Genomic DNA, 27193 nt, shown 5'->3' with positions numbered 1-27193 from the left:
TGGAGCCAAGTTTTATACAGGTGTGTATCCTGGAGCCAAGTTTTATACAGGTGTGTATCCTGAACAGCTATCAGTAGACAAAGGGTAATTCCTCATTGAATGAATGGATCTTAGCAAAACCTAAAATTACGGAATTCAGGATCTCATAGATACAGATAATGGTGAATCCTCTAGCTTGTGAAAGTCACTCAGTTGTGTCCGACTCTTTGCAACCCCATGGGCTATATATAGTTCATGGAATTCTCCAGGCCAGAATACTGGAGTGGGTAGACTTTCCCTTCTCCAGGGGATCTTTCCAACCCAAGGATAGAACCCAGGTCTCCCATGTTGCATACGGATTCTTTACCAGCTGAGCCACAAGGGAAGCCCAAGAATACTGGAGTGGGTAGCCTATCCCTTCTCCAGTGGATCTTCCCGATTCAGGAATTGAACTGGGGTCTTCTGCATTGCAGGCAGATTCTTTACCAACTGAGCTATCAGGGAAGCCCCCACTCTGGCTTAATGTTGGATATTTATTGTTTCAGGTGGGGAGGGGCTGTGGATTGAGAATGTATTAGCACTTGTGCTTAGGGTTTTCTTTCATAATTCAGATTTGAAGAGGTAAGTTTCTGTAGAAATGAAAGAAAGAAGTGAGTGGAGGGACAGTTTCAGAATACAGAGATAATAAAGATACGGAGGGTTAGAAGTACACTGGATCCTCAAACAAGTGCCCAAACCATGCAGATGGCAGGCTGAAGGAAGATAGTGACGCAAGCAACGTGAGGAGAGGACCCCAGATTGGGTTGTGTGTCCCCAGAGCCTGACGAGTAGCTGGGCACTGTATGTTGCATGCACCTTAACATTTCTGTGGCTTGTCTGCTGTGCTGAACTTTCTACAACATGTTTTTTGATAACAGCCTTATGTTAGCAGGTTTCCTGTTTATGTGGTTCTAGTAGGGGTCTTGGAGAAGGCACTGGCACCCCACTTCAGTACTCTCGCCTGGAAAATCCCATGGACGGAAGAGCCTGGTAGGCTGTGGTCCATGGGGTCCCAAAGAGTCGGACATGACTGAGCGACTTCACTTTGACTTTTCACTTTCATGTATTGGAGAAGGAAATGGCAACCCACTCCAGTGTTCTTGCCTAGAGAATCCCAGGGACAGTGGAGCCTGGTAGGCTGCTGTCTATGGGGTCGCAGAGTCGGACACGACTGAAGTGACTTAGCAGTAGCATTAGTCGGGGTTTTGGAAATAGTAGTGCTTGTTTTAAAGGGAAAGAAAGAAAAGAAGGGAAACTATGGAGGGTAGCTTAGGGTTGGGGAGCAGTTTTCTTTCTACAAGTTGAGGAAAAATTAAATGGTGGTAGATTACTGTAGGTTAATGTTTGACTTAAGAATAAGTGTAATGGTATATTCAACCATTTTGAGGAGAAAGCCTAAGTGAATTTTTTGATGATTGAAATTTTAATAGTCATTTGCATTCATGTGACATTTTGCACTTGACTAGTAGCTCTCGTGTGGAGAAGGCAATGGCACCCCACTCCAGTACTCTTGCCTGGAAAATCCCATGGTTGGAGGAGCCTGGTAGGCTACAGTCCATGGGGTCGCTAAGAGTCGGATACAACTGAGCGACTTCACTTTCACTTTTCCCTTTCATGCATTGGAGAAGGAAATGGCAACCCACTCCAGTGTTCTTGCCTGGAGAATCCCAGGGACAGGGGAGCCTGATGGGCTGCCGTCTGTGGGGTCACACAGAGTCGGACACGACTGAAGCGACTTAGCAGCAGCAGCAGTAGCTCTCGTGTAGTTCTCCTGTGACGCCCACAAGAATCCCATCATATAGGTAGTTTATCTGCTGGTACCTTCATTTTATAGACTTAGTTAAGTGACAACATGGAGTAGTGTCCAGACTGTTCGCGTGTGAATTTAATGTTATTGCAGATTGGGGAGATTAGATAATTTCTTGACAGTGACTTCTTTATTTTGGAAACATACTTTTTGGGGGAGCAGGAAGGTGTAGGGTTTTTCTTGGATCCAGAGGATAGGGCAGAGTTGGGGAGCTTTTGGGGGGTCAGCCGGATCTTTGTTTCTTCTGGCCCTTGGACAGCCATAAAAAGCTCTCTGTTGCTGGGTATCTTCTCAAGAGTGTCCCGGCCCTTACCCTCACGTCCAGGCACTACAGTCTGCAGTGGGGAAAGGCAAATAGAGTTATTAGGCAGAATCGGACATCCATCCTGGGTTCTGCTCCTGATTTACTGTGTAACTTGACAAGTGACCCAACTTCTGGTTTCAGGTTCCCCGTCTGTGAAAGGCAAGGACAGGAGGTACATAAGAGCTGAGATCCCTTTTGATTCTATATTTGTTTTATAAGAATCCCATTTTGCTTGGTCACGTGGATGGTATTGCCCAGATGCTAGCAAGATCTTTGTTTCTGCTTTGTATGTGATGGGCTTTGTGATAATTATTTTTTTAATCCGTAAGGCAAGGAGAGTCATTACCACAGTATTAGCAGAATCATTTGTTCATCTCAAATGAGAGATGAATGAGCCTGAACATTGTAAGCCTGTAATGCCTTCCTTGTCCTCCCCAAGGAACTTGTCCACTTTGCTGTGTCCTGACTGTACCTCTGCTACAGTCCTTGTCCCGTGTGGTGTAATTATTTGTTTATGTATCTGACTTCCCTTCTAGACTGTGAAATCCCTGAGGACTGGTGTGGGGAAGAACTTTCCAGTCCTGAGGGCTTAGACCAGTGTCTGGGGCAAAGGGGGAACTCAGCAAAGTTTTCCCAGATGTAAGTGAAATGAAAATAATACATTTTAAAGTAAATGCTGAATTACTGTATGTACTGGTCTGAATGTGTAATTCTGATAGGGATGCTTTTGACTTTTGAAGTTTAAAAAAAAAGGGGGGGTGTGTGGGCATTTGTTACTGCTTTGTCCTAACACTTCTTAGATGGTTTCAGAACATTAACTTTTTGTTTAGAGAGTCCCAACTGCCATCCCTTTCTTCTTTTGCTTCCCTCCTGTACCTGCTCCTGCTCTCTCTCTCCAAACCCCCTGTAAAAATCTGGGGTCATATGGAATTTTTCTTGCCCAGAGTCTCATAAATCTGTAGTACTTTCTAATGTTACATTTTACAAAACATGGTAGGAAAGAAACTTTGTGAGTGACTTACGTGCAGTTGTGCAAATTATTATGGGTTCAGCGCCTGAGAAAAGTTAAACTGCGGTGTGTGGTCAAAAGATAACTTAGCCAGAGGCTGTGGAACTGGTGTCGCAGTTGTTTTGGTTTTTTTCTTTGTTTGGTTTTTTTCTTTGATCCTGTGAAATGTGGACTGTTAGAAAATTTTATAGACAAGTTGAAATTAATCCAGATTGAGAGAATCATAAGACTTTTCTCCACGTTTTGTTCAGGAAGGATAGTCTTGCATGATGATTGGTATATAGCAAAGTTGGATTCTCTGTGACATCAGTAGAGTTCAAAAACAGAGGGGTTATTTTTTATTTTTTGGAGTACTTTTTAGGTTATTTTAGGGTTTTGCTAGAAAACTGTACTCGCTTTTTTTCTAGTTTGATAGATGATATATGCTTCTCCAATGGAGGCTAGATGAATAATGGGGAGAGGGGAGACTGAAAGGATCTCTTCTGCTCACTGTCTTTCTGTGACACTGAGAACTTTATTTTCTGTACAGAGTTTGTGTCCTGTATGGTCTTGGAGCTTTGAGTCACCATCAGGTTCTTGCATCCTTGCATCCTATTCAGTTACATTCCTTTTCCTCAAAGTCAGGAAATAGGACATTTTGTACAAGTCAAGAAGTCATTTTACTGGGTTTAATTTTATTTATACATCAACTTGCCTATACAAATATAGGAAAAATATCCCCCACCCTACGCCCAACCAACTCCCTTGAATACTGAAGTAGTATTCTGAGGATGAACTTCTAATTTCCCCTTTTCATGAAGCAATAAAACAGTGTCAAAGCAAGGCTATTTAGGATCTTCCTAAGACAGATGCAATAGATACACGTTTATATGAGCAATTTTTAATATTTAAGACCTTACAGCATATGTGTTTTATGTATTTTAATGTGTTTAAAGCCTTACTGGAAATAATTTAAATGATACTGGACCTAGTTTGTAACTTCTGTGCCAGGAACCCACAGAGTAACCTTTTTTGTAAGTTATTTCACTTCTTTGGGTTTAGTTTACTCATCTAGTAAACAAGGGTGTTGAAACTGAGATAATGCAGCCTTGGTGGAAAAGTGTGTTGGCTTTGAAGGAAACTGCTCTCCACTATACCTTCAATGCCACTGGTATTGGTTTTGAAGCAGACTAAACTGGTGTCATTTCTACCTCTGCCACTTATTGAGTATATGAGTTTTGGAAACTCATTTAAATTCTCTGGGTTCTCCTTTTATCCACTCTATTAATGACTTGTTCTTCTTCCAAATCAGTGAGCCACAAAACTCACCTCTTATCTTAATTCTCTTAACCTTTATTTGAATAATGAGAATCTGATGTCTCATAGGCAGGATTGAAGCAAGCAGAGGAGCTTGAGCAATGGCATTGGGTTCTATGTAGATGCCTTACTCAGCTTGGGCTTCCATAACAAAATACCATATACTTGTTTACTTAAACTGCAAGTCTATTTTCTCACACTTCTGGAGACCAGAAGGCCAAGATCCAGTGCCAGCATGGTCTGTTTTTGGTGAACACTCCCTTCTTGGATTGTAGATGGCTGCCTAATCTGTGTCCTCACAAAGCAAGGTGAGAGAGGGAGCAAGAGTGAGAATGTGAGAGAATGAGCAAGCTCACTGGTGTCCCTTATTAGAAAGCCACTAATTCCATCATGATGGCTCCACCCTGATGACCTCACCTAAATCTAATTATTATCTCTCAAAGGTCCCACCTCCAAATACCATCACTTTGGGGGTTAGTGCTTCAGTGTATGGATGTTGGGGAGATATAATTCAGTTGGTGGAAGTAGGGGAGTTAGGAAGTAAGGCAGGCACAGTGGTGTTGAGAGTTGACTGGGAAAGATGGTAAAGATCTCCCTATGTCAGCTTCACTGGGTCCAGTGCTGTACGTCAGTAGTCCTGAGACTTCTGAATTCTGTGGAGCAATGCTGTGCTTAGTTGCTCGGTCATGCCTGACTCTTTGCGACCCCATGGACTTTGGCCTACCAGGCTCCTCTGTCCACGGGGACTCTCTAGGCAAGAATACTTGAGTGGGTTGCCATGCCCTCCTCTGGGGGTTTTCCCAACCCAGGGATCTAACCCAGGTCTCCTGCATTGTAGGTGGATTCTTTACTGTCTGATCCACCACGGAAGCCCTATGGAGCAATACATTTTAGAAAAAGATTTGGAGCCAGTATTTTTTTAAGTCAATATAGTGAAGTCAGTCTGCCATCCTACTGCGGTTTCTATTGCCATTTCTATGGTTTAAAATACACATTTAACAAATGTGGGAAAACCACAATCTCAATAAAAGATGGACTAAACAAATTTGACTCTACTAAGTTCAGTTCAGGTCAGTCGCTCAGTTGTGTCCAACTCTTTGCCACCCCATGAGCAGCAGCACACCAGGCCTCTCTGTCCAACACCAACTCCTGGAGCCCACCCAAACTCATGTCCATTGAGTTGGTGATGGCCATCCAACCATCTCATCCTCTGTCATCCCCTTCTCCTCCTGCCCTCAATCTTTCCCAGCATCAGGGTCTTTTCCAGTGAGTCAGCTCTTCGCATCAGGTGGCCAAAGTATTGGAGTTTCAGCTTCCAATGAACACCCAGGACTGATCTCCTTTAGAATGGACTGATTGGATCTGCTTGCAGTCCAAGGGACTCTCAAGAATCTTCTCCAACACTACAGTTCAAAAGCATCAATTCTTTGGCGCTCAGCTTTCTTTCTTTTTTTTTTTTCAGCTTTCTTTATAGTCCAAGTCTCACATCCATACATGACTACTGGAAAAACCACAGCCTTGACTAGATGGACCTTTGTTGGCAAAGTAATGTCTCTGCTTTTGAATATGCTATCTAAGTTGGTCATAACTTTCCTTCCAAGGAGTAAGCATCTTTTACTTTCATGGCTTCAGTCACCATCTGCAGTGATTTTGGAGCCCAGAAAAATAGTCTGACACTGTTTCCCCATCTATTTACCATGAAGTGATGGGACCAAATGCCATGATCTTCATTTTCTGAATGTTGAGCTTTAAGCCAGCTTTTTCACTCTCCTCTTTCACTTTCATCAAGAGGCTCTTTAGTTCCTCTTCACTTTCTGCCATAAGGATGGCATCATCTGCATATCTGAGGTTATTGATATTTCTCTCGGCACTCTTGATTCCAATTTGTGCTTCCTCCAGCCCAGCGCTTCTCATGATGTACTCTGCAGAGAAGTTAAATAAGCACGGTGACAATATACAGCCTTGACGTACTCCTTTTCCTATTTGGAACCAGTCTGTTGTTCCCTGTCCAGTTCTAACTGTTGCTTCCTGACCTGCATACAGGTTTCTCAAGAGGCAGATCAGGTGGTCTGGTAGTCCCATCTCTTTCAGAATTTTCCACAGTTTATTGTGATCCACACAGCCAAAGGCTTTGGCATAGTCAATAATGCTCTACTAAAAAACTCACCAAATTGCCATTTTGTGAACCAGGGAAAGCTTTGTGGGTGGATAGTGAAGTTTACTTCCATTATATAGAATGAGTTTTTTTGTTTGTGTTTGTTCATTTTGACAGATTAATCTCTTCAGAGCTGCTACTGAAACGTATTTTCATTAAGTTCCTCTAAAGGAAAACTTACTTTTTCTCTCCTAGTTGGTATGAGTGATATCTTGTTCATTTAATTATCTAATGTTTTATTTGTAATAATTCTTTTTTTAAAAAGACTGCTGTAGGTGAATGTGAACATAAAATACTCATTGACTTAAGAATTGTTTGGTAGGAGAGCAGTGTGGTATGGTAACAGGGTCAAGATGTAAATATGTATACCTAGATGCAGAGTCTATCTTGGTCCTCATTGGTTAATGTAAATATCTATACTATGGGAAAAACCAACCAGAATTTAATGTGGAAATGTAAGGGAGTAGGGGGATGGTAATGTAGAATTAAGGAAGGTTGGTGTTTTTCAAAGCTCTCTGACCTGAATCTTAGAATAATTGTATTTCCCTTTAGTGACTATAAATTTACCTTGCTTCCATATGTATTTGTATTCATATGACAAATGGATGGAGGATTTCACCTTTTGTATCCATCATTGCTCAATTTAGGATAGCAATATAATAATAAAATAAGAATTCATCAGCTTTGTAACAATATGATGGTATCTATAATTCTAGATTGAAACAGGCCTTCCTTTAAATACAGTGTGAATGAATAAGGAAATTTTCCTACAAATCAATCAAAATAGTCCTGTTTTCAGTATATAAAAATGAAATATATATGTATTTGAATGGCTTTTCTATATCAAAATATATATACCAGTTTTATCAAGAAAGATGAGTAGACTATATGTTATATGCATGTACTTTTGGTGTCTATAGGGTGGATTAAAATAGCAAGAAATAAAAACAAAGTTGAGGGGTGCAAATTCAAAGCAATGTAAAAACGATACAAAAAAGGAGGGAAAAATTGCCTAGCAGTAGTAGGATTGTAAACAGTTATAATCATAGGATTACAGTTGTGCCATTAAAACTGTTCTTTATGTAAAGTGTTCTTCATTTAGTGGGTAGAACAGACAGCAAGAGGATGACTTTTTCTTTGACCCATGTGGGTTTTCTAGCTGAGGAATGAAGTAACTTGGAACCATGCTGGGCTTTTCTACTGAGCATGCCCTTCTTCAGCGGCGTCTGGCCTGGGTGGGGCCAGTCTTGCTCATTAAGCAGTTGGAAGCTGGATTTCCATCCTCTTTCCACAGCCTTCTAATGACAGGGAACAGCAGACAGCGGACTCCATGTACTTCTATAAAACTGCGTATGTATTTCAAGGCGGGGAGTGTTAGGAAATTTCTATTGTAGCAGTTAGGTTTGTGGGGGTATATACTTGTTTTTGCTTTTGAAAAAAGTTTGCCTTTTGGACTGTCAGTATCTAGGAGACTGAAAATTTGGACAGTACTCATGTACAGAGTACAGAATAGATGGAATCTGATTATGTGCACTATCTGGCAAGGGATTATGTTCAGTTATATTTGAACCAAGCCCTGTGAAAAATGTGTATGTATTTTTAGACTATTTGTTTGCATTTTCTAAGGCAAATGTTGAGTTTTGTCAAGTTATCTTTGCCATAATTGCCTTTTTAGGTTTGACTTATGAGAATAGTGGAGCCAGCTGATTTTAGATATTCGTTCTACTCTTTCACAATTGATTTATTCAGTGGTACTATATACTGTACAGAAATGAATCATTCCTAAAGCACAGTGAGGACTATGTAAGGTTAATAGCATACACTTATTTTTTAACATGTTAAAAGATGATAGATTTCAATTAGCATGAAAATGAAACATTTTATAAATTACCTCCTTTGATTAAAGAACATTACAGCTAGCAGAGATTTGAATTTGCTTTTTACTTTTGACATCTACAGATTAATGGTCATTAAGATCTATCAAGAATTATGTATTGTTTTAATGCTGTCACGGCCTAAGTAAATATTAATTGAATAATAGGTGTCAACTTCTTTTACTGAATATTTAATATGTTGTCACATTGAAGAAATGTGAAAACCCACCATATTGCCCAGATTCAAACATCCAAATTTAGAAAGTCTTCTTCATGCTTCTTCTTGATATAATTTACCTGCCTAACAACCTTCCTTCGAAAAGAAACTTGTTACGTTGCTTCTTTCTAACAAAATGAAAAGCAGTACCATTGTGATAGCCAGACTACATCTGTAAGTTCCTTCATTACTGTTGACATTGCCCAGAATGTTCTTAGACCCTTGAGGAAACTACTGAGTGTTTGGGGGAGGGAGGGCGGTACATATATACTTGTGAAGTTTAAGCTTTCTGTTTTTAGGTTTAACAAAGAATTGTCTCTTCAAACTATTGACACCTCAGATGAAGGAATAAATGTCTGTGGAATTGATGCTGATGACCTGGACAGTCGTTCATAGGACCCCCACCTTCCCTATGGACTGTCTCTTTTGGAGTGTTCCAGTGCACGTTGTATGATATATTGATGACCTGTTGTTTAACATCATAGCTGGATCACAAAGAAAGTTGGAAAGGGAAATTTTAAACTTTGAAATTGTGTTGGCTTGAAATTTTTTGGTGGGTTCCAAGGGTTGGAATACCTAGCATATTCTCCAGTAGATTCCTCTACCAAATCACGTTTACAGATGTTGCATTTTGAGAATCTTATCTCCAAAGAAACAAATATATTTAGCCAAAGTGAAAGCTTGTCCCTTGCCAGCATGACCTAAAAAGTAGTCGTTTAAAACTTTGACTGAGTAGTTTTGAATGTACTAATGCTCACAGTAGAACTACTTGGGGAAAAGTAAAAAGTTTTTAAGCATTCCAGATGGCATGTCTGTAATTCCATTGTAATTACAGCTTTTCCCGCCTGGGGAAAGTTGCTTTTATCACGCTTGGAGGGTCCATATGCTAACGGTCTATGGCACCTTCAGCCGACCAACTGGAGGACTGGCCTTCACATTGGGATCTGCTTACCTAAGCTAGAAAAATCGTTCCGTTTATAGTCTCATATTTTAAGAATACATGCTATGCATTGACGTAACTCTTTGGCAGTGCTGTAAATATTGTAAAATGATAGAGGAGCTAACGACCAAAACTGCAAAAGTGAATTCCATTTTTTGACAAGGTTTAGGTATTTATGCCTGTCAACTGCAGCGTTCCAAAGCTTATGGAGAAGAGGATTTGAAAGTGCGAGATCAGTGTAGGCTCCAGCCTGGTGGCCTTGTCATAGTGTGGGGAGTTGATTGAGTTTGACAGGCTTTTGTCTTATGACCTATTAAAATGCAGCGTCTGCAGCCTGTGCATTTATCCTGTGCAGTTAACCTTGGTGGATTTGTTGTTAGCTTATTTGGGAAAAGCCTCCTGAACCACTGTTATTTTTTAGCTAAAGAATTTAGAGTTTACTTCACACAGAAATAATATTAGACTGGTTGTAGATGACTGCTTGATACCAGGTGAGTTTTACGTTGGGGCTGCGTAAGGATCCCTTGCAGAAGGTGGTTGTGGGATGACTCAGAAGTGTATTCCCTGATATCGCTTATGACAAGATGAGAATTTTGGTGGTGTTTTTGCTGTTGGGAGCCTAGTTATGACATTACTGGAAGAAACTGCAAGTAGGTATATTTTTCTTCTCTATAGAACATTCTGTTTAATGATGGTGGTCCAAAGCAGTGTTCCCCGAACACTAGGAACATCACAAAAGACATTTATCAAGAAGATACCGGCTGCCTACCAGTGCACTGGGAACATGCAGTTACTTATTTGCACAACAGTACCCCCTTCATGGAAGCACAGGAGCAGAAGCGGGGTGGGGAAGCGGTGGACAGGAAACACGACATCCTCATGCTGCTCAAGCCAGTTTTATTCCTGCCTTCCCCTCTAAATGAAGAAGAAGCTGCAGACCAAGATTGGAGATATTTGTGTGTGACCAGCTTAGGAATTTAATAAGAATCTTCCCATGCTGTTTTACTCTCCTTTGAAAACATTTCCTCAGCTTTCAGAGAAATTATTTCCAAGTTCTCTGTTCCAACTCCTCCAGCAGAGAATAAGGAATACTAATTTTTTTTTTTTTTGCCTACTTGTGTAGGCACCAATATTTTTGTTAGCAAAGACAGATTTTTGTTTTAGCTTCACTCTGAGAAGGATAAAAAGCTGGCAAGGTTTCCTAAGGAACTCTAGGGGCTATTATTATTTTTATGAAATGAATACTTGATGTACTTCTTAAAAGATGTCTGGCTGCTCTAAAAGCTTAGGTGTTTGAGCTTTTCCTGCTTTCAAGAACAGGCTATGCGGGGTAAGGTGTGGGTTTGTAAAGTATGCTGAATCGGAGGCTAGGAAAAATCATTCTTTTGAGAAGGTAGAGATAATCTTAAAGGTCATATGGTAAGAAATCAATTTTATTTTAGGCTGTCTTAATGCTACTGCTGAGCTGGAATAGATCGGAAGGCTTTTGCACCCAGACTGTTCATTTATGAGGCCAGAGCTATGTGAGAGGTCAAGGTGACATCGTCACTTGTGGCAGTGTGGCATTCAGGTTGTCTCCAAGAAAGCCGACCAGTTGTGCTGGGTTCACTTAATGCATACGATATTTTAATGCATAAGTATTGTCCTCCTTTAATGAAGTTTTAATGAAGTATTTAAGTCTTCAGTTTGCAAACGTCCACCCAGTGGTGTCTTTGTCTCCATATCTGCATCTCTGCACCTCATCTACTTGGTCGTCATCCATTCCCCATAATCACTGCTGTTTTCCTTATGCTTATATAGGCAGATATGTACATGTGGATTCACATACTTATACCTCCAGCACACATTACTTTCAGCACACAAGGTGCAGCTTGTCTAATGTGCTATCTGAATCTTACTTTTTGGACTTGTGTAACTGGGAGATATTTCTGTAGTAGGGGGAAACCTTCCTCTTTTTCTTTATAGCTGCATAGTATTCTGTTGTATGAAGGTTGCATAGTATCACCTATTGATGGACATTGATCTGGTGCTGTTACAAGCAGTGTGATAGGGAATCATCAGTGCGTAAGTGTTGTACATATTCGGATGTATCTGTAGGATACATCCCCACAAGCAGAGTAACTGGTTTAGAATGTGTATGCATTTGGAACTTTGATAGCTGTTGGCAAACTGACTCCCATTGGATCTGTCCCAATTTACTCTCTTACTGGCAATTATCTGAGAATGGCCTCTGTTCCCATAATCTTGCTCAGTGATTACATGATTAAGCTTTTGGATTTTTCCGTGCTAAATTTTTAGCCTGTATTTATTTTACTATGAGTGTGTGGTAAGCATCTTTTCACGGGTTCATACATTTCATGGGTCCTTTGTATTTCTTTTTTTCCTCTTAACTCTTTACTCATCCTTCAGTCACTTCCCTATTGGACGGTTGGTCAGCCCAGCTGACAATTTATTTTGGAAGTTTTTTCTTCAATTTTTTATTTTGTATTGGAGTATAGGCTGTTAACAATGTTGTGATTGATTCAGATGAACAGCGAAGGGACTCAGCCATACATATACCTGTGTCCAGTCTCCCTTAAACTCCCTGTTTTGGAGTTTTGATGTTGAAGAAATTTATAACCAGGGCTATTTTATTAGGCTTTGTATTCAAATTACTTAAATTTTGCTAGACAGCAAATATATTTCTAGCAAATACAATTGAGAATGAGAATTAAGTGCTCTTTAAAAAGCGTGATACCTGTTTGTGTTTTATGAGTCTTTAACCAAGATTTCCCATGTGTGACTTCCTGAAGAGATGACAACGGTGGTTGTAAAGAAAACCACGGTCAGCTTTTCAAACTGGTTGTGATTTCTGAATTTAAATTACCAAACGTTCTGAATTAATGGCGAGTAGTTTAAATATGTATTGCTGCTAATATCGCTACTTCTGTGCCCCATGAGGCTGAGAGCAGGCTTCTTTCATCTCTGTTATTGATGTCTGGTACATAGGTTATGACAGTCCTCAGAAAACCTTTGAAAGAAGGAGCTAAGATGCTGATATAACCCACATCCTGAAAGTGGGTAAAACTTGTCAGGGGCTCTGTTAAAACATGTTGCTTTGGATTGTAGACCACCGAATGGTAGTAATAGTTTATGGATTTTTGTTTTTCAACAAATCATGAACTTTAAGGGATTGTGCTAGATGCTGGTTACACTACAGTGAAGTTGTTTGAGATTGCTGGCAGGATTGCCCGAAGTCTTTGGAGCCGGATGGCCTGGGTTTGGATCCTGGCTCTTCCGTTCATTTACTGCTTGTGTGGCTCTGCTCTCGCCGTGGATCCTCATTTACCTTCTTGATACTTGTTTACCTTCTTCATCTGCAGCATGGAAGTCATTTTAATTTCTCCCACAAAGGTTGTGAGTATTAAAGGAATTGCTTCATGTAAAATCTCTAGAAGAGTGCTCAGCCAATAGCTGATATTATCATTATGTATTGTTATTTCTGTTCTTACTATTAATATCCTTAGTGAAGATACAGACATTGTCCCTTCGTTTTTAGAATCCCCCTATGATGACTGTGACCCAGCATTTATTATGAATTTATTTTGTGCCAGGCACTTTATGTATAGCATCTGATTTAACCCTTAGAGTCACCCAGTGTTTATGTATAAATATCTTTGTTTTGCTGATGAGGAAACTGAGACTCATTGAGTTTCAATAACTTGTCTGTGGTTCCGTGGCTAGTATGAGACAAGAGCTGGAACCCTAACTCGGTCTCTTCAGTTCCTAGACTTGATCTTCAAACCATCATGTTATTGTATCCAAAGATTATAGTTGGTTTCGCACGCAAAGAATGTAGCTCCGGCTCTGGCCTTTACAAAAATTCAGGGCCCAACCTGAAAGAAGGAATTGAAGCAAACACAGTTCATCGATAATCCTGACCCCACAACTCAGTGTGCATAATTGATTAACTAGGAGCCAGCAGCGTTCTGAATGTCTCTATCGCCTTGATGAGGGTGTGAGGCTGGAGCACCCCAAATGACGAGGTTTATGTGCATTTTGATTATGAGAATGATGGTATGTAGCTTTGGGATCCTTAATGATTTATGCACAGCCTCTGGTATACTGAGCTCCAGGAAAGGGCAGCTGTTCCTAGGATGACCCTAGTTGCCTGTGGAAAAGACTTTGCCTTACTCAGATTTCTTTCTTGACTTGATTCTTAATGAGAACAGCAGAGACTTGGTTTTAACAAATCAGATTGTTAGCACTTATCTTAGGTGTTTTGGGGCTTGGACATTGTGGAGAATAATGCCTTGATTTTCACATACCCTCCTCTCCAGTGTATGAATAAGGGGAATCATACTTTGAACTCTAAGATAGTTTGTTTCATTTTTATATAGAGTTGATAGAATGACAAATTAATGGCTTATCTCTCTTAATATTAACTCCAATGTGCTGTGCTTTGCTTAGTCGCTCAGTCGTGTCTGACTTTTTATGACCCTTGGACTGTAACTTGCCAGGCTCCTCTGTCCATGGGGATTCTCCAGGCAAGAACACTGGAGGGGTTGTCATGTCCTCCTCCAGGGGATCTTCCCAACCCAGGGATCGAACCCAGGTCTCCTGCATTGCAGGCAGATTCTTTACCATTTGAGCCACCAGGGAAGCCCAAGAATACTGGAGTGGGTAGTCTATCCCTTCTCCAGGGGATCTTCCTGACCTAGGAATCGAACCGGGGTCTTCTGCATTGCAGGCAGATTGTTTACCAGCTGAGCTACCAGGGAAGGCCATTAACTCTAATACTAGGTTTTAAAAAATTGAACATCTGGAAAAAGTGGAACGTTTGGACAACCATGGCTTTTAGGCATGAGGGCTCTAAAACCCAGTGGGGAGTAATTGTCTGAGCTGGTACTATTATGTATTCCTAGTTTCTTAGGTCTTAGTTTCTAATGCTTGCCTCAGAATATGCAGAAACTAATAGTGATTGCAAGTAACTGTACCCCCTGCTTTAATTGTTTAAACCACAAGGGGCAGTATGTTATCTCATGTAATGGGAAGCTCAAATACAGGACCTGGTCACCAGTAGCATGCACAGTAGGCTGGTCCTCTTCTCTGTAACTTTTGCAGTGCCTTCTGCTATATGCCACTTTGTCTCCAGGCCTTCCCCCCTCATGGATTATTCCAGATGGTAACAGCATTTCTGGGAATCACATACCCAGTGTTTAGGAGAGGGACCTTCTCTTCTTATGGCTCTTTCTAGAAACAGGCGTCCTTCCCCAGGAGCCCACCAACAGACTTTTACATGTTTTCCTGGCAAAGGGATGGGGAACTACCATGATTACCCTACACCAGAATGCCATTACCTTGTGGCCTGACCTGGAGCCAGCCTTTACTGGCACGCATGTGGAAAAGAGAAAAGCTGAACAAAATTTGAGTTCTGTTAAAAAGTAGTGGAAGGCTGGAGGAAATTCATGCTCTGAATGTAATCTGATCCTGCCTAGACTTGAGTTAGCAAAGGGCTACAGTTCATATCTTTTGTATATGTGGGTTTAATTTAAACCAGATATTTACTTATATCTTTATAGAAATAGTTCTGTCTCTCTTATGGGCCCTTTATCCCTTTAAAATAAACCAAACAAACGATGTAATGTGTTATTAAGGTAACTAGGGTGGGCAGCATTGAATTATTTAAAAAATAACTCTTGTTTACCCTCACTGTATAGATAATTTAACAAATATTCCCTTTGAAATGTAGTTGTATGTATTTGGATATGGGATATAGTATTTTCTAGACCTTTTGACACGGAAGAAAAATAAACCTACAAAGGAGAGGAATTAATTTTAGTCGGCTCTCAGCCTGCCCGTTTTTGTTATTCCTTCTCCCTCTCCAGATATTTTTCTTCTTTGCTCCCTTTCTTCCTCCTCATCTTCCCTCCTCCCCTTAAAAAAAAAAATGTTGACAATTATTTGAGAAGCATCGTTCTTATTACTTCCTAAGTAGAGTTAGTTGACTGCTTGGTCATTCCTTTTTTTGGATTGCCGATTTGTTTTTCTCACATTCAGAGCATTAAAGGAAGGTAGTAGGTGTATTAAAAGACCTTTTCTTGGGATCCAGGCTGTTTGGGGAGATGAACATAAGAAAGTGATTGTGTATATCAGAAAGTGGCTCCCCATATCCTCTGCCCAGTCACAGTGATGGATTAAAAACAGGATTTGTCACACTGGAAAGTGACCAAATTGGAACTGTGTACACGTTGCCAATATTTTTAAAGTTTGTCTTTCTTGCACAATTTTGTTCTTGTCTCAAAGGAAAGCCTCTTTCCATACCTGTACCCCCATTTTTCAAGTTTAGAAATGCATATTCCCCATTCTGTTAATCTTGACTTCCCTAATGAATGTGATAACGATAGAAATCAAAGACCTCCTGTTGCTTGTGATCTCAGCCAAGGTTGGGAGCTACTCAGTGGGCAGCAGCTCCTGCCCTCTTCCTCCTGGACAGGGATTTTAATTAACAGTGAGGGCTCTTAGAGTAGCGCTGGTTCTCCAAAGGTTTTAAGGAAACATCTGGACCCAATAATGAACATGAAGTTCAGCTTGAAGTTCTTTGTAGGAGTGTCTAGATTGTGTATCTTCTTGCTTGGCTTTGCTTACTGTTGTCCTCTGTTTAAGGGCTGGTGTTTTGCTAATGGTGTTAGCATAATATTACAGGGTAGACAGTTTAGGCCAGTGGTAGTGACAGCACCTTGGAGCCTGCCTCCTTTTTCAAACATCAGAAAAAAGAGTAGTTTCATGTAACACAGCTCTTTACCTAATCTGTGCTGCTCCTCTGTTGATGATAGTTTTCTGCTTGGTTCTGTGTTAAATGATGTGTGTTTTTTCTCATGGAGCTATTACAATAATGAATGCTTTTATCAACCCAGATGGAGCTTGCCAACATGGTAATTGTGTCAAAAGCTCATGCCTGTCTAATGGGCTGACTGTTCACAGCAGTGTTCTTTTTGGTTGCTGATAAGTAGGGTGGTCTTTACTTAGTATGTTATGTAACTATATTAATGATGGATTTTAGGTATTTGTAATTAAAGCTTATTGGAAGGAGCATTGCTTGAGTTTGAGTGCTTTCTGGTTTTGGCTTTGCCCACCTGGCTTTGTAATCTCAGGCAAAGTCTCAGACTCAGCCTGAGTCTTGCTGAGCCTCAGTTTCCTTGTTGATAAGATAAAATGAAGGTATTAGTCCAGACAACACTCATTCAGTACATATTTATCTGATGTCCCTTATGTGCCAGTCTAGATGCTAGGAACACAGCAGTGAATTAAAATAAAGATCTCAAGATCCCAACCCTCAGGGGGCTTTCATTTTAGTTGGAGGGCTTGTGTTCCATGGCAGGAGTTTCCATTTTAGTGGGCAGTGGTATTTAAAGGCTTATCCACATTTGGAACTCTGAGTGGTACAGGCATGATAATTATGGTGAATGGATGTGCTATAATCATGTTTTCTTGATGGTGGTAATTTGTTCAAGAAACTTTTATCAACAAAGAAGGTAGTGTTTAGGTTTGATCTAAACACGATCTCTTGAAACTATTTTAAGAATGTATTTATTTACATAAATTATATCCACTCTTATTGTTGAATATTTACAATCCAATTAGCTGTTTCCATTGTAATTTATCTTGTAATTTCCCTTTGATGGGCAACACTGCTCGGCTTTGAAATTCTTAAAACAAGTCTTGGGAGTACATTGTGCTTGAAGAGGACTGCTCTGTGAGGCTTAGTGTTGCAGTGTGGCTTATCTGTGCTCTTTGTGGCTGTAGTAGCACCTTGTCTTTGGTTTTGATCCATCAGCTCAATGCTGGCTACATGGCCAGGTAGTAGCCTTCAGATATGGTTTTCATTGTGGTGAGAATGCCTCTGTACATTTCTTATTTGGGGAAGGGGAGGGCTTCCCACATGGTGTCCGCCTACCGACACAGGGGATGCAGATTCAGTTCCTTGATTGGGAAGATTCCCTGGAGAAAGAAATGGCAATCCACTCCAGTGTTCTTGGCCTGGAAAATCCTGTGGACAGAGGAGCCTGGTGGGCTATATTCCATGGGGTCGCAAAGAGACAGACCCAACTGAGCACACACACACATGCATGCTGGGCTAATCATAGCAAATCACAGAAAAGATTCATGTTATTCTGGAGTCATTTTGATAGACTGATGTGAATCTTCTTTTGAGGACTAAGTCATTGGCTCTGGTTGATTCAGTCTTTGATATACAATGGAGCTGTGACTGCGTTACAGAATATAGGTGTACACAGCCGTGTGGTCCTCCATTCATTGGCCTTAGACAAGTCACTTAACAAGTAACTTAACAAGTCACTCTTCCATTTATTACTGTGCAATGGGGCTAATACCTACCCTGTGGGATGTTGTGAGAAGCAGAAATCATATACGTGATGTCTGACTCGTTAAGCAGTGATAGATTTTTTTATTAAAATGCAAATAGTAATACTTTTAAATATAAAGAAATATAAAGAAAGCTGAGTGCCAAAGAATTGATGCTTTTGAACTGTGGTGTTGGAGAAGACTCTTAAGAGTCCCTTGGACTGCAAAGGAGAGCCAACCAGTCAATCCTAAAGGAAATCAATCCTGAATATTCATTGGAAGGCCTGATGCTGAAGCTGAAATTCCAATACTTTGGCCGCCTGATGCAAAGAACTGACTCACTGGGAAAGACCCTGATGCTGGGAAAGATTGAAGGCAGGAGGAGAAGGGGACGACAGAGGGTGAGATGGTTGGATGGCATCACTGACTTGATGGACATGAGTTTGGACAAGGCTTGGGAGTTGGTGTTGGACAGGGAAGCCTGGCGTAGTGCAGTGCATGGGGTTGCAAAGAGTTGGACATGACAGAGTGACTGAACTGAACTGAATACTTTTAACATAATAGTGGAAACTTTAGTTTTATATTTCATTGCTTCTGAAATATTTTGACCCCAAATCAGCTTTAGTTGATCAGTCTCCAGATTGTTTCTCACAGCTAAAGTAGTTAGAGAACTGCCAATTATCTTGGTTCGCTTAGAAAAGTATGAGGCATTTTTGTTTTAATTTTTACTAGGGCATTGATTTGGCTCTTCAAATGTAATGAGAGAATATTGCCAAAAGTCAGCTTTGCTCATTTCATGATCAATGTAAATAGTATTTTCCACTTAATTGGTACCTGGAAAATGGTACCTTAAAGAAGGAAAAAAGATTTTCTGTGCAATATGGAGCTAGTTCAAGTACTCATATAAGAGTCTTACTGGAAGACATGATTTTGAACTTCATGCATGTAAAAATAAGATGTAAGATTGGCCATGTATTTAATATAGGTACCTAACTATTCCCTCTTCTGTAGCATTGCCCTCAAGGACATTCCTGTGCTCTGATCTCCTTGTTTTACCGTGTGTTTCTTCTCACCTGTGTCCTTCTACCTGTCCCTTAAATATCGGTGGTTAGAAGGGTTCTCTTCAGAGCCCTCGGAGCTCAAACTACATTTTCCCCTCGGTGATGTCCCTATCACTTGTGCTCTCAGTCATCTCTCACATGACGACAGCTCCCACATCTGTATCTCTAGTGTGTATGTGGTCTCCCTTTAAGACTTGGGTGTCGAGTGGCCAGCTGAACACGTCCACAGACTTCGTAGTCACAATAAACTAAAAATCAAGTTTGTGTCAACCAGACCTTCTTCTCCTGTGTTGCCTATTTCCATGAATGGTTCTAACATCATCTCAGTCTCTCATGACTTAGGACTTTTCCTGGACTCTTTCTTCTCATGGACTTGCAGATTTCAGATAGATGCCACGTCATGTTCCATCTTTGTCTTGACCATCAGATTCATTTCTTATCCTATACCCAACTGCTTTCACCATAGTGTAGACCATTATCTTCTCATGCTTAGATTATAGTATCAACCTCCTAGATACCTTTCTATTTCATTCTTTTCTCTCATCCTGTATCTCATCCTCTCATCTCATTCTTCTCTCTCATTTCATCCAAATATGAATTTGATTACTTTACTCCTCTACTTAAAATTCTTATATGACTTCTCATTGCTTTTAAATCCACTTCCAGACCTTTCTTAGCATGACATGCAAAACCTTTTGTGTTCTGGCTTCAGCCTGTTTCTCCTACTTCATCATCACCGATTCACCTTCCTCCTTCCACTCACAAGGCCCCACTTCACTTGTATAGTGTGTTACTGTTCAGTACTTTTGAGTTTCCTGTGGGAGGAGTATTCTCATGTCTCTACACACTTGCCTATTTCTGGCACATGTTTCCCATTTGACCCATTATTTTAAAGCAACTCAAATGTTGACTTTTGCAGAAAGATTTGTCTGATAACTCTCTTGTCCTAATCCTGGTTAAGTGTTCATCCTGTGCTCTTTGAGCAGCGTGCTTTTGATTCATCTATAACCCACTGTCCTTGAAGGTAGTCTTTATTCATGTGCTTAGTATTTGGTACATTGTGGTGGTGGTTGGTGACTTAGTCTCTGTATTGTGTCTGACTCTTGCAACACTGTGGGCTGTAGCCTGCCAGGCTCCTCTGCCCATGGGATTTTCCAGGCAAGAATACTAGAGTTGGTTGCCGTTTCCTTCTCCAGGAGATCTTCCCCTCCTAGGGACTGAACCTAGGGACTGGACTTCTCCTGCACTGTAGGTGGTTTTCTGCATAGCAGGCGGCTTCTTTACCATTGAGCCACCAGGGAAGACCTATGCCCATGAAATACAGGCTGACTAAGTGAATGTTTTTATGCTTGCCTATTAGAAGTATATGGAGAAGGCAATGGCATCCCACTCCGGTACTCTTGCCTGGAAAATCCCATGGATGGAGGAGCCTGATGGGCTACAGTCCATGGGGTTGCTAAGAGTCAGACATGACTGAGCGACTTCACTTTCACTTTTCACTTTCATGCATTGGAGAAGGCAACCCACTCCAGTGTTCTTGCCTGGAGAATCCCAGGGACGGCGGAGCCTGGTGGGCTGCTGTCTATAGGGTCGCACAGAGTCGGACACGACTGAAGCGACTTAGCAGCAGCATTAGAAGTATATGACAATTTAAAAGTTATTTTTTAATTGAGAAATCACCCCTTTAAAGTTTACAATTCAATGGTTTTGAGTATATTCACAAGGTTGTTCAACTATCACGTCGAGTTCCAAAATATTTTCATTACCCCAGAAAGAAACCCTGTACCTATCAACAGTTGCTCCCCATTCTCTACTCCTTTTAGCCCTTTGCAACCGCTAGTTTGCTCCTCGTCTGAGTATTTGTCTATTCTTGAAATTTTATACAAGTGGCTTTTTGTATCTGTCTTCTTTCACTTAGCCAGAGAAGGCAATGGCACTCCAGTACTCTTGCCTGGAAAATCCCACGGGCAGAGGACCCTGGTAGGCTGCAGTCCATGGGGTCGAGAAGAGTCGGGCACGACTGAGCGACTTCCCTTTCACTTTTCACTTTCATGCATTGGAGAAGGAAATGGCAACCCACTCCAGTGCTCTTGCCTGGAGAATCCCAGGGACGGGGGAGCCTGGTGGGCTGCTGTCTACGGGGTCGCACAGAGTCGGACACGACTGAAGCGACTTAGCAGCAGCAGCAGCACTCTTTGACTTAGCATGATGATTTCAAGTTCATAGGGAAGCATGTATCAGTACTTCATTCCTTTTCAAAACTGCTTCATATTCTGTTGCATAGATGTACCACATTTTGTTTATCCATCCGTTAGTTGGTGGGCATTTGGGTTGTTTCCATTTTTTGACTGTTATGAATTACTAGAAAAGTTCATTTACAAGTTTTGGGGTAAGCATATATTTTCTTTTCTTTTGGGTGTATACCCAGGAGTGGGATCACTGAGTCATACAGTAGCTTCATGTTTACTTTTTTGAGGAATTGCCAAACTGATTTCCAAGTGGCTGTACCATTTTACATTCTTTCCAGCAATGTTGAGGGTTCCAATTTTCTAACAACCTCACCAGTATATGTTCTTGTCTTTGATTATAGCCATACTAGTGGATATAAAGTGGTATTTAATAGTGGTTTTGATTTGCATTTCCTAATGACTAATAATGTTCAGAATCATTTCAAGTACTTATTGGTCATTTTTTATTTGGAGGAATTCTACTCAAAGCCTTTTGTCCATTAAAAAAATAATTATTTTTTGTTCTTTACTGTTGAGTTGCAAGAGTTCTTTGTTCAATTCAGTCACTCAGTCATGTCCAACTCTTTGCGACCCCATGAACTGTAGCACGCCAGGCCTCCCTGTCCATCACCAACTCCCGGAGTCCATCCAAACCCATGTCCATTGAGTCGGTGATGCCATCCATCCATCTCATCCTCTGTCGTCCCCTTCTCCTCCTGCCCTCAATCTTTCCCAGCATCAGGGTCCTTTCAAACGAGTCAGCTCTTCGCATCAGGTGGCCAAAGTACTGGAGTTTCAGCTTCAGTGTCAGTCCTTCCAATGAACACCCAGGACTGATCTCCTTTAGGATGAACTAGTTGGATCTCCTTGCAGTCCAAGGGACTCTCAAGAGTCTTCTCCAACACCACAGTTCAAAAGCATCAATTCTTTGGCACTCAGCTTCCTTTATAGTCCAACTCTCACATCCATACATGACCACTGGAAAAACCATAGCCTTGACTAGACAGACCTTTGTTAACAAAGTAATGTCTCTGCTTTTGAATGTGCTGTCTAGGTTGGTCATAACTTTCCTTCCAAGGAGTAAGCGTCTTTTAATTTTCATGGCTGCAGTCACCATCAGCAATGATTTTGGAGCCCAGAAAAATAAAGTCAGCCACTGTTTCCACTGTTACCCCATCTATTTCCCATGAAGTGATGGGACCAGATGCCATAATCTTAGTTTTCTGAATGTTGAGCTTTAAGCCAACTTTTTCACTCTCCTCTTTCACTTTCATCAAGAGGCTCTTTAGTTTTTCACTTTCTGCCATAAAGGTACATATCTGAGGTTATTGATATTTCTCCTGGCAATCTTGATTCCAGCTTGTGCTTCCTCCAGCCCAGCATTTCTCATGATGTACTCTGCATAGAAGTTAAATAAGCAGGGTGACAATATACAGCCTTGACGTACTCCTTTTCCTATTTGTATATTTTGTATACATAAAAAAGAGTTCTTTGTTTATTTTGGATATTGGACTCCTCAGATATATAATTTGCAAAAGAGGTGAATAATTTAAAAAAAGTGTAGTACTGATACGTACTACAACATGGATGAAGCTTAAAAACATTATGCTAAGTGAAAATGCAACAAATTGTATGATTCCATTTATTTGAAATGTCAAGTAGGCAAATCTATACAAAGTGAAAGTAGTTTAGTGATCTCAGTGGGCTGCAGGAAGGGGGGGTTGGAGAGTAACTATTAATGACACAGGGCTTCTTTTTGGGATGATGAAAATGTTCTGGGATTAGAGAACGGTTTTTGAATATACTTAGAATCACTAACTGTATAGTTTAAAAGGGTGAATTTTATGGTATGTGAATTATACTTCAATAAATCTTAAAACAATAAAAATCCAGTGTACTTTGTTTTTGAACTTTTCAAGTTTGTACCACTTTTGAAGATGGCTGTGAAATTTTCCATTGGTCAGGGCGCCAGGCCTTTGAATACTTTCCTCATGGGCAAGCAAGGAGAGCGTGCAGTGTCTGCTGTCCCTGCCCATTTTTTTAATTTAAAAACTGTTTTTATTGAAGTATAGTTGATGTACAGTATTATGTAAGTTATAGGTGTACAACATAGTGATTCACTATTTGTAATGTTTATACTCCATGAAGAGTTATTATAAAATACTGGCTATATTCCCTGTGTTGTATAATATATCCTCGTAGCTTATTTATTTTGTACCCTGTGGTTTATACTTCTTAATCCCTTACCCCTATTCTGCCCGTCCCCCCTCCACACTCACCACTGGTAACCACTAATTTGTTATCTGTATCTGTGAATCTGTTTCTGTTTTGTTATATTCACTAATCTATTTTTTTAGATTCCGCATGTAAGTGATATCATACATTATTTATCTTTCTCTGTCTGACTTATTTCATTTAGCTTAGTACCCTCCAGATGCAAATGGAAAAACTTCATTCTTTTTTGTGACTTGAGTATTCCATTGTCTGTATACACTGCATCTTTATCCATCCTTCTATTGATGGGTATGGAGGTTGCTTCCATGACTTGGTAATTGTAAATAATGCTGCTATGAACACTGGGGTGTGTATTTCTTTCCAAATTAGTGTGTTTGTTTGTTTCTTTCTGATATATACCCAGAAGTGAAATTGCTGAATCACACAGTAATTCTTTCAGAGTTTTGAGAAACCTCTGTACTGTTTTCCACAGTGGTCGCACCAGTTTCCATTCCTAGCATCAGTGTTTGAGAGTTCCTTTTTCTCAGCATCCATGTCAGCATTCGTTATTTGCGTTCTTTTTGAAGATAGCCATTCTGACAGGTGTATTTTGGTTTTAGTGTGCATTTCTTTGATTAATGATGTTGAACATCTTTTCCTGTGCCTGCCTGATTTTTTTTTATGTCAGTGGTGCTGTGATACTTTGAAAGTCCCTCTTTCTTTATGTAAATTTTAGACCAAGAGTTACTTTCAGATTTAATTTCAGTTTTGTTTTCATTAGTTGTAAAAGGATTGAATATTAGATGCATTTCCTTCACTCCTATGATGTCTTTATTTGGTTTAAGTTGGGACCCCTAGATATTTTTCTATAATCACATATACTAAGAAAATTGTGTATGAGGTCGGTGGTATGGAATTTTGGAGTTTTGATTATAGTTTTAGTGCCTTTCTTAAAGACTAACTTACATTGGGATACTGATGGTGAATTATGGGGTTTAATATTGGAACAAAAAAGGTATTTGTGTTCATTTTAATTTTCTCACAATTAGGTACCCAGTACTTAAAATTCATTTTTATTATACCTAACATTTCTTTAGATATTGATTTTAATTTGTGAAATTGCAATGAAATATGTCTCAGGGTCTTCTAGCATTATGAGTAGCTTAATATCAGTAGCTTTAATATTGTGAATAAGGAAAACTAAGTATAGAGAAAAGCAATTTTCCCTAAAAATTTGGGGAGTGGATTATTTTTTCATACCTAGATGAAACTGAGCAATAACTACTTTTTCTAGAACTCTTGACGATTTGAAGTTTTCTCTGTACTGTAGAATTAACCACAGTTAAGTCTATTGTGATGCTATTTTGGTTCTTCGATTCTGATAGAGATTTCTAAACATTAAGGATGGCAGTTTCCATTTTCTCTTATGCGTCTTAACCTTTTTTTTAAAATGTATTTTCTCCCTGTCATCTTTCTGCCATTCCCCTCCCCACCCTTCTTTACCCTGCCCCTTGCCTCCAAACTAAAATGGGGAGAGTTTGTAAAATAACTCTTGGTGGTTTTGTTTTGTTTATAGAATAAGCTGTGACCATGACTACTGAAGTGGGCTCCGCATCTGAAGTGAAGAAGGAATCTGACCAGTTAGGAGCAGATGCAACCAAGGAGAAACCGAAAGAAGTAGTAGAAAATCAGCAGAATCAGACATCTGATCCAGAGGAGGAAAAAGGTTCCCAATCATCTCCTCCAGCTGAAAGCCAAAGTAGCCCACGCCGCCAGAAGAAAGAGAAAGATCCGTCTGAGAGCCGGGGGATTTCTCGATTCATACCCCCTTGGCTTAAGAAACAAAAGTCCTATACCTTAGTAGCGGCCAAAGATGGAGGAGATAAAAAAGAGCCTGCCCAACCTGTTGTGGGAGAACAGGTTTTAGACAAGGAGGAATCTCTTCCTGAAGAAGAAAGGCGGGCCAAGGGTGATGCTGAAGAAACAGCTCAGAGAAAACAACAGGAGATTAAGGTTGACGTCAAGGAAGAGAAACCTCTGGTGAGCAGTCAGGAGACACAAGTATTTTGAGAAGTGATTGTCTGGAAGTGAAGGCTTTGATGGCATAACCAGGTTAACGGAACGGATTTGTTTTGAACCATTTCCAGATTTCTTGTATTCAGATACTGCTTTGGCTTACTGTATCTGGAATATGGATCTTGGAGGGTCTACCACAACATTCTCCTGTTATTCCTTTTAAAGCTTTCAAAATAAAGCAAAAAAAAAAAAAAAAAATCCCCTGTATATGCAGATCATAAAAAAGTCATATTTATTCATTTTAGGGTTAGACAAGTACTCTCAGGCAAGGATCACCTCGCTTCTTAAATAATACACACTTTTGTATCTTTGATTTATTTAAGTGTTTAAGGGGTAGGAAGAAGTAGATTTGTATGTGTATGCATTTTGGTTGCCTGTTGAAGCCTAAGTTTTGCCATGGTTATGTAATTATAATTAGGAGTTTTATTATTTAACATGGTATTTAAATGTCATTGCTGGGACATAGTTTCTTTTACTCATTTAATTCTGATGTTGCCAAAGTGGCAAAATAAGAAAATCGGCAGTGGATTGGGGGAGAGATGCGGTGAAATACCCTTTCTGACAAAGTTTCAAAATCTTTTAAAATCTCAGGCTCACGGTGTTTACCATAAATCACAGTTCTTACTAAAGATCTTTCTTTTTAGTGTGTGTCATGTTCTGCAAATTGGTCACCTTTACTATGGATTTAATTTTTTTTTTCCCCCCTCAGCAGCTTGTTGAAGAAGTAAGTAAGGAGAGAGAAGAAGAGAAGGTGAAGGAAATACAGGAAGCAGAATTTATGGATGAAGCAGCAAAAAGGGAGACAAAGGAAGTGCAGACCAATGAGCTAAGAGCAGAGAAGGCCTCTCTGAAAGCTCCCAAGAAGACCAAAACTGTCCAGTGTAAAGTGACGCTCCTGGATGGCTCTGAGTACAGCTGCGACCTGGAGGTGAGTCAAGGTGCTGGGTGGAGAGCTGTCTTGATGTGTGGAATGGCAGCAAAAGTATCCTCTGCCTTCATTTGTGGCCTGGCACTGTGAATAGAGTTTTGTGTTCCTATGAACTAGTTGTCAAAATTTAACATTAAAAAGGAAAAAAAAAAAAAACCAAAACGAAGAAAACACAGGCTGCTGCTGCTAAGTCACTTCAGTCGTGTTCGACTCTGTGTGACCCCATAGACGGCAGCCCACCAGGCTCCCCCGTCCCTGGGATTCTCCAGGCAAGAACACTGCAATGGGTTGCCATTTCCTTCTCCAATGCATGAAAGTAAAAACTGAAAGGGAAGTCGCTCAGTTGTGTCTGACTCTTAGCGACCCCATGGACTGCAGCCTACCAGGCTCCTCCATCCATGGGGTTTTCCAGGCAAGAGTACTGGAGTGGGGTGCCATTGCCTTCTCCGAAAACACAGGAGAGGGTCATTATTTCTATTAGAAACAGTAGTTCCTGACCCTTTAAGGTAAGCAGGACCGATGTTCTGTCAGGCTGTATTGATCATGTGTATTGGCTGGTGTCCATTCTGAAAGGGCATTATATAGCTTGAAATTACCTGTGGCCATAAGTGTTTCAGTTGAGAAACATTGCAGTAGGTTGAAATTTCAGGGTAATGAAATTTTAGCAGTTTAACCTCAAGTGTTTTCATCCTGAGTCAGGTAATGATTTAAAATGTAGCTCAT

General features: G+C 40.4%; 1 protein-coding gene across 26 annotated transcripts in view; it reads left to right on the top strand.

The window, feature by feature from the left end:
- EPB41L2 (erythrocyte membrane protein band 4.1 like 2) overlaps positions 1-27193 on the top strand; it is a 211569-nt gene that overhangs the window by 73997 nt on the left and 110379 nt on the right. For 22 of the 26 annotated variants that reach the window (XM_027551539.1, XM_027551529.1, XM_027551541.1 and 19 more), the window contains exons 2-3: positions 25043-25506; positions 26252-26470. In XM_027551539.1, the coding sequence (XP_027407340.1) occupies positions 25057-25506; positions 26252-26470 (669 nt within the window). In that variant the 5' untranslated portion in view covers positions 25043-25056. Of the gene's footprint in view, positions 1-7865; positions 7940-25042; positions 25507-26251; positions 26471-27193 lie in introns of those variants that run through there. The other 4 variants (XM_027551526.1, XM_027551546.1, XM_027551525.1 and 1 more) reach the window with 3 other exon arrangements.

Source organism: Bos indicus x Bos taurus, chromosome 9 (assembly GCF_003369695.1).
Source record: "Bos indicus x Bos taurus breed Angus x Brahman F1 hybrid chromosome 9, Bos_hybrid_MaternalHap_v2.0, whole genome shotgun sequence".
Lineage (NCBI taxonomy): Eukaryota > Metazoa > Chordata > Mammalia > Artiodactyla > Bovidae > Bos > Bos indicus x Bos taurus.
This window is presented reverse-complemented; position numbering and strand designations above follow the sequence as displayed.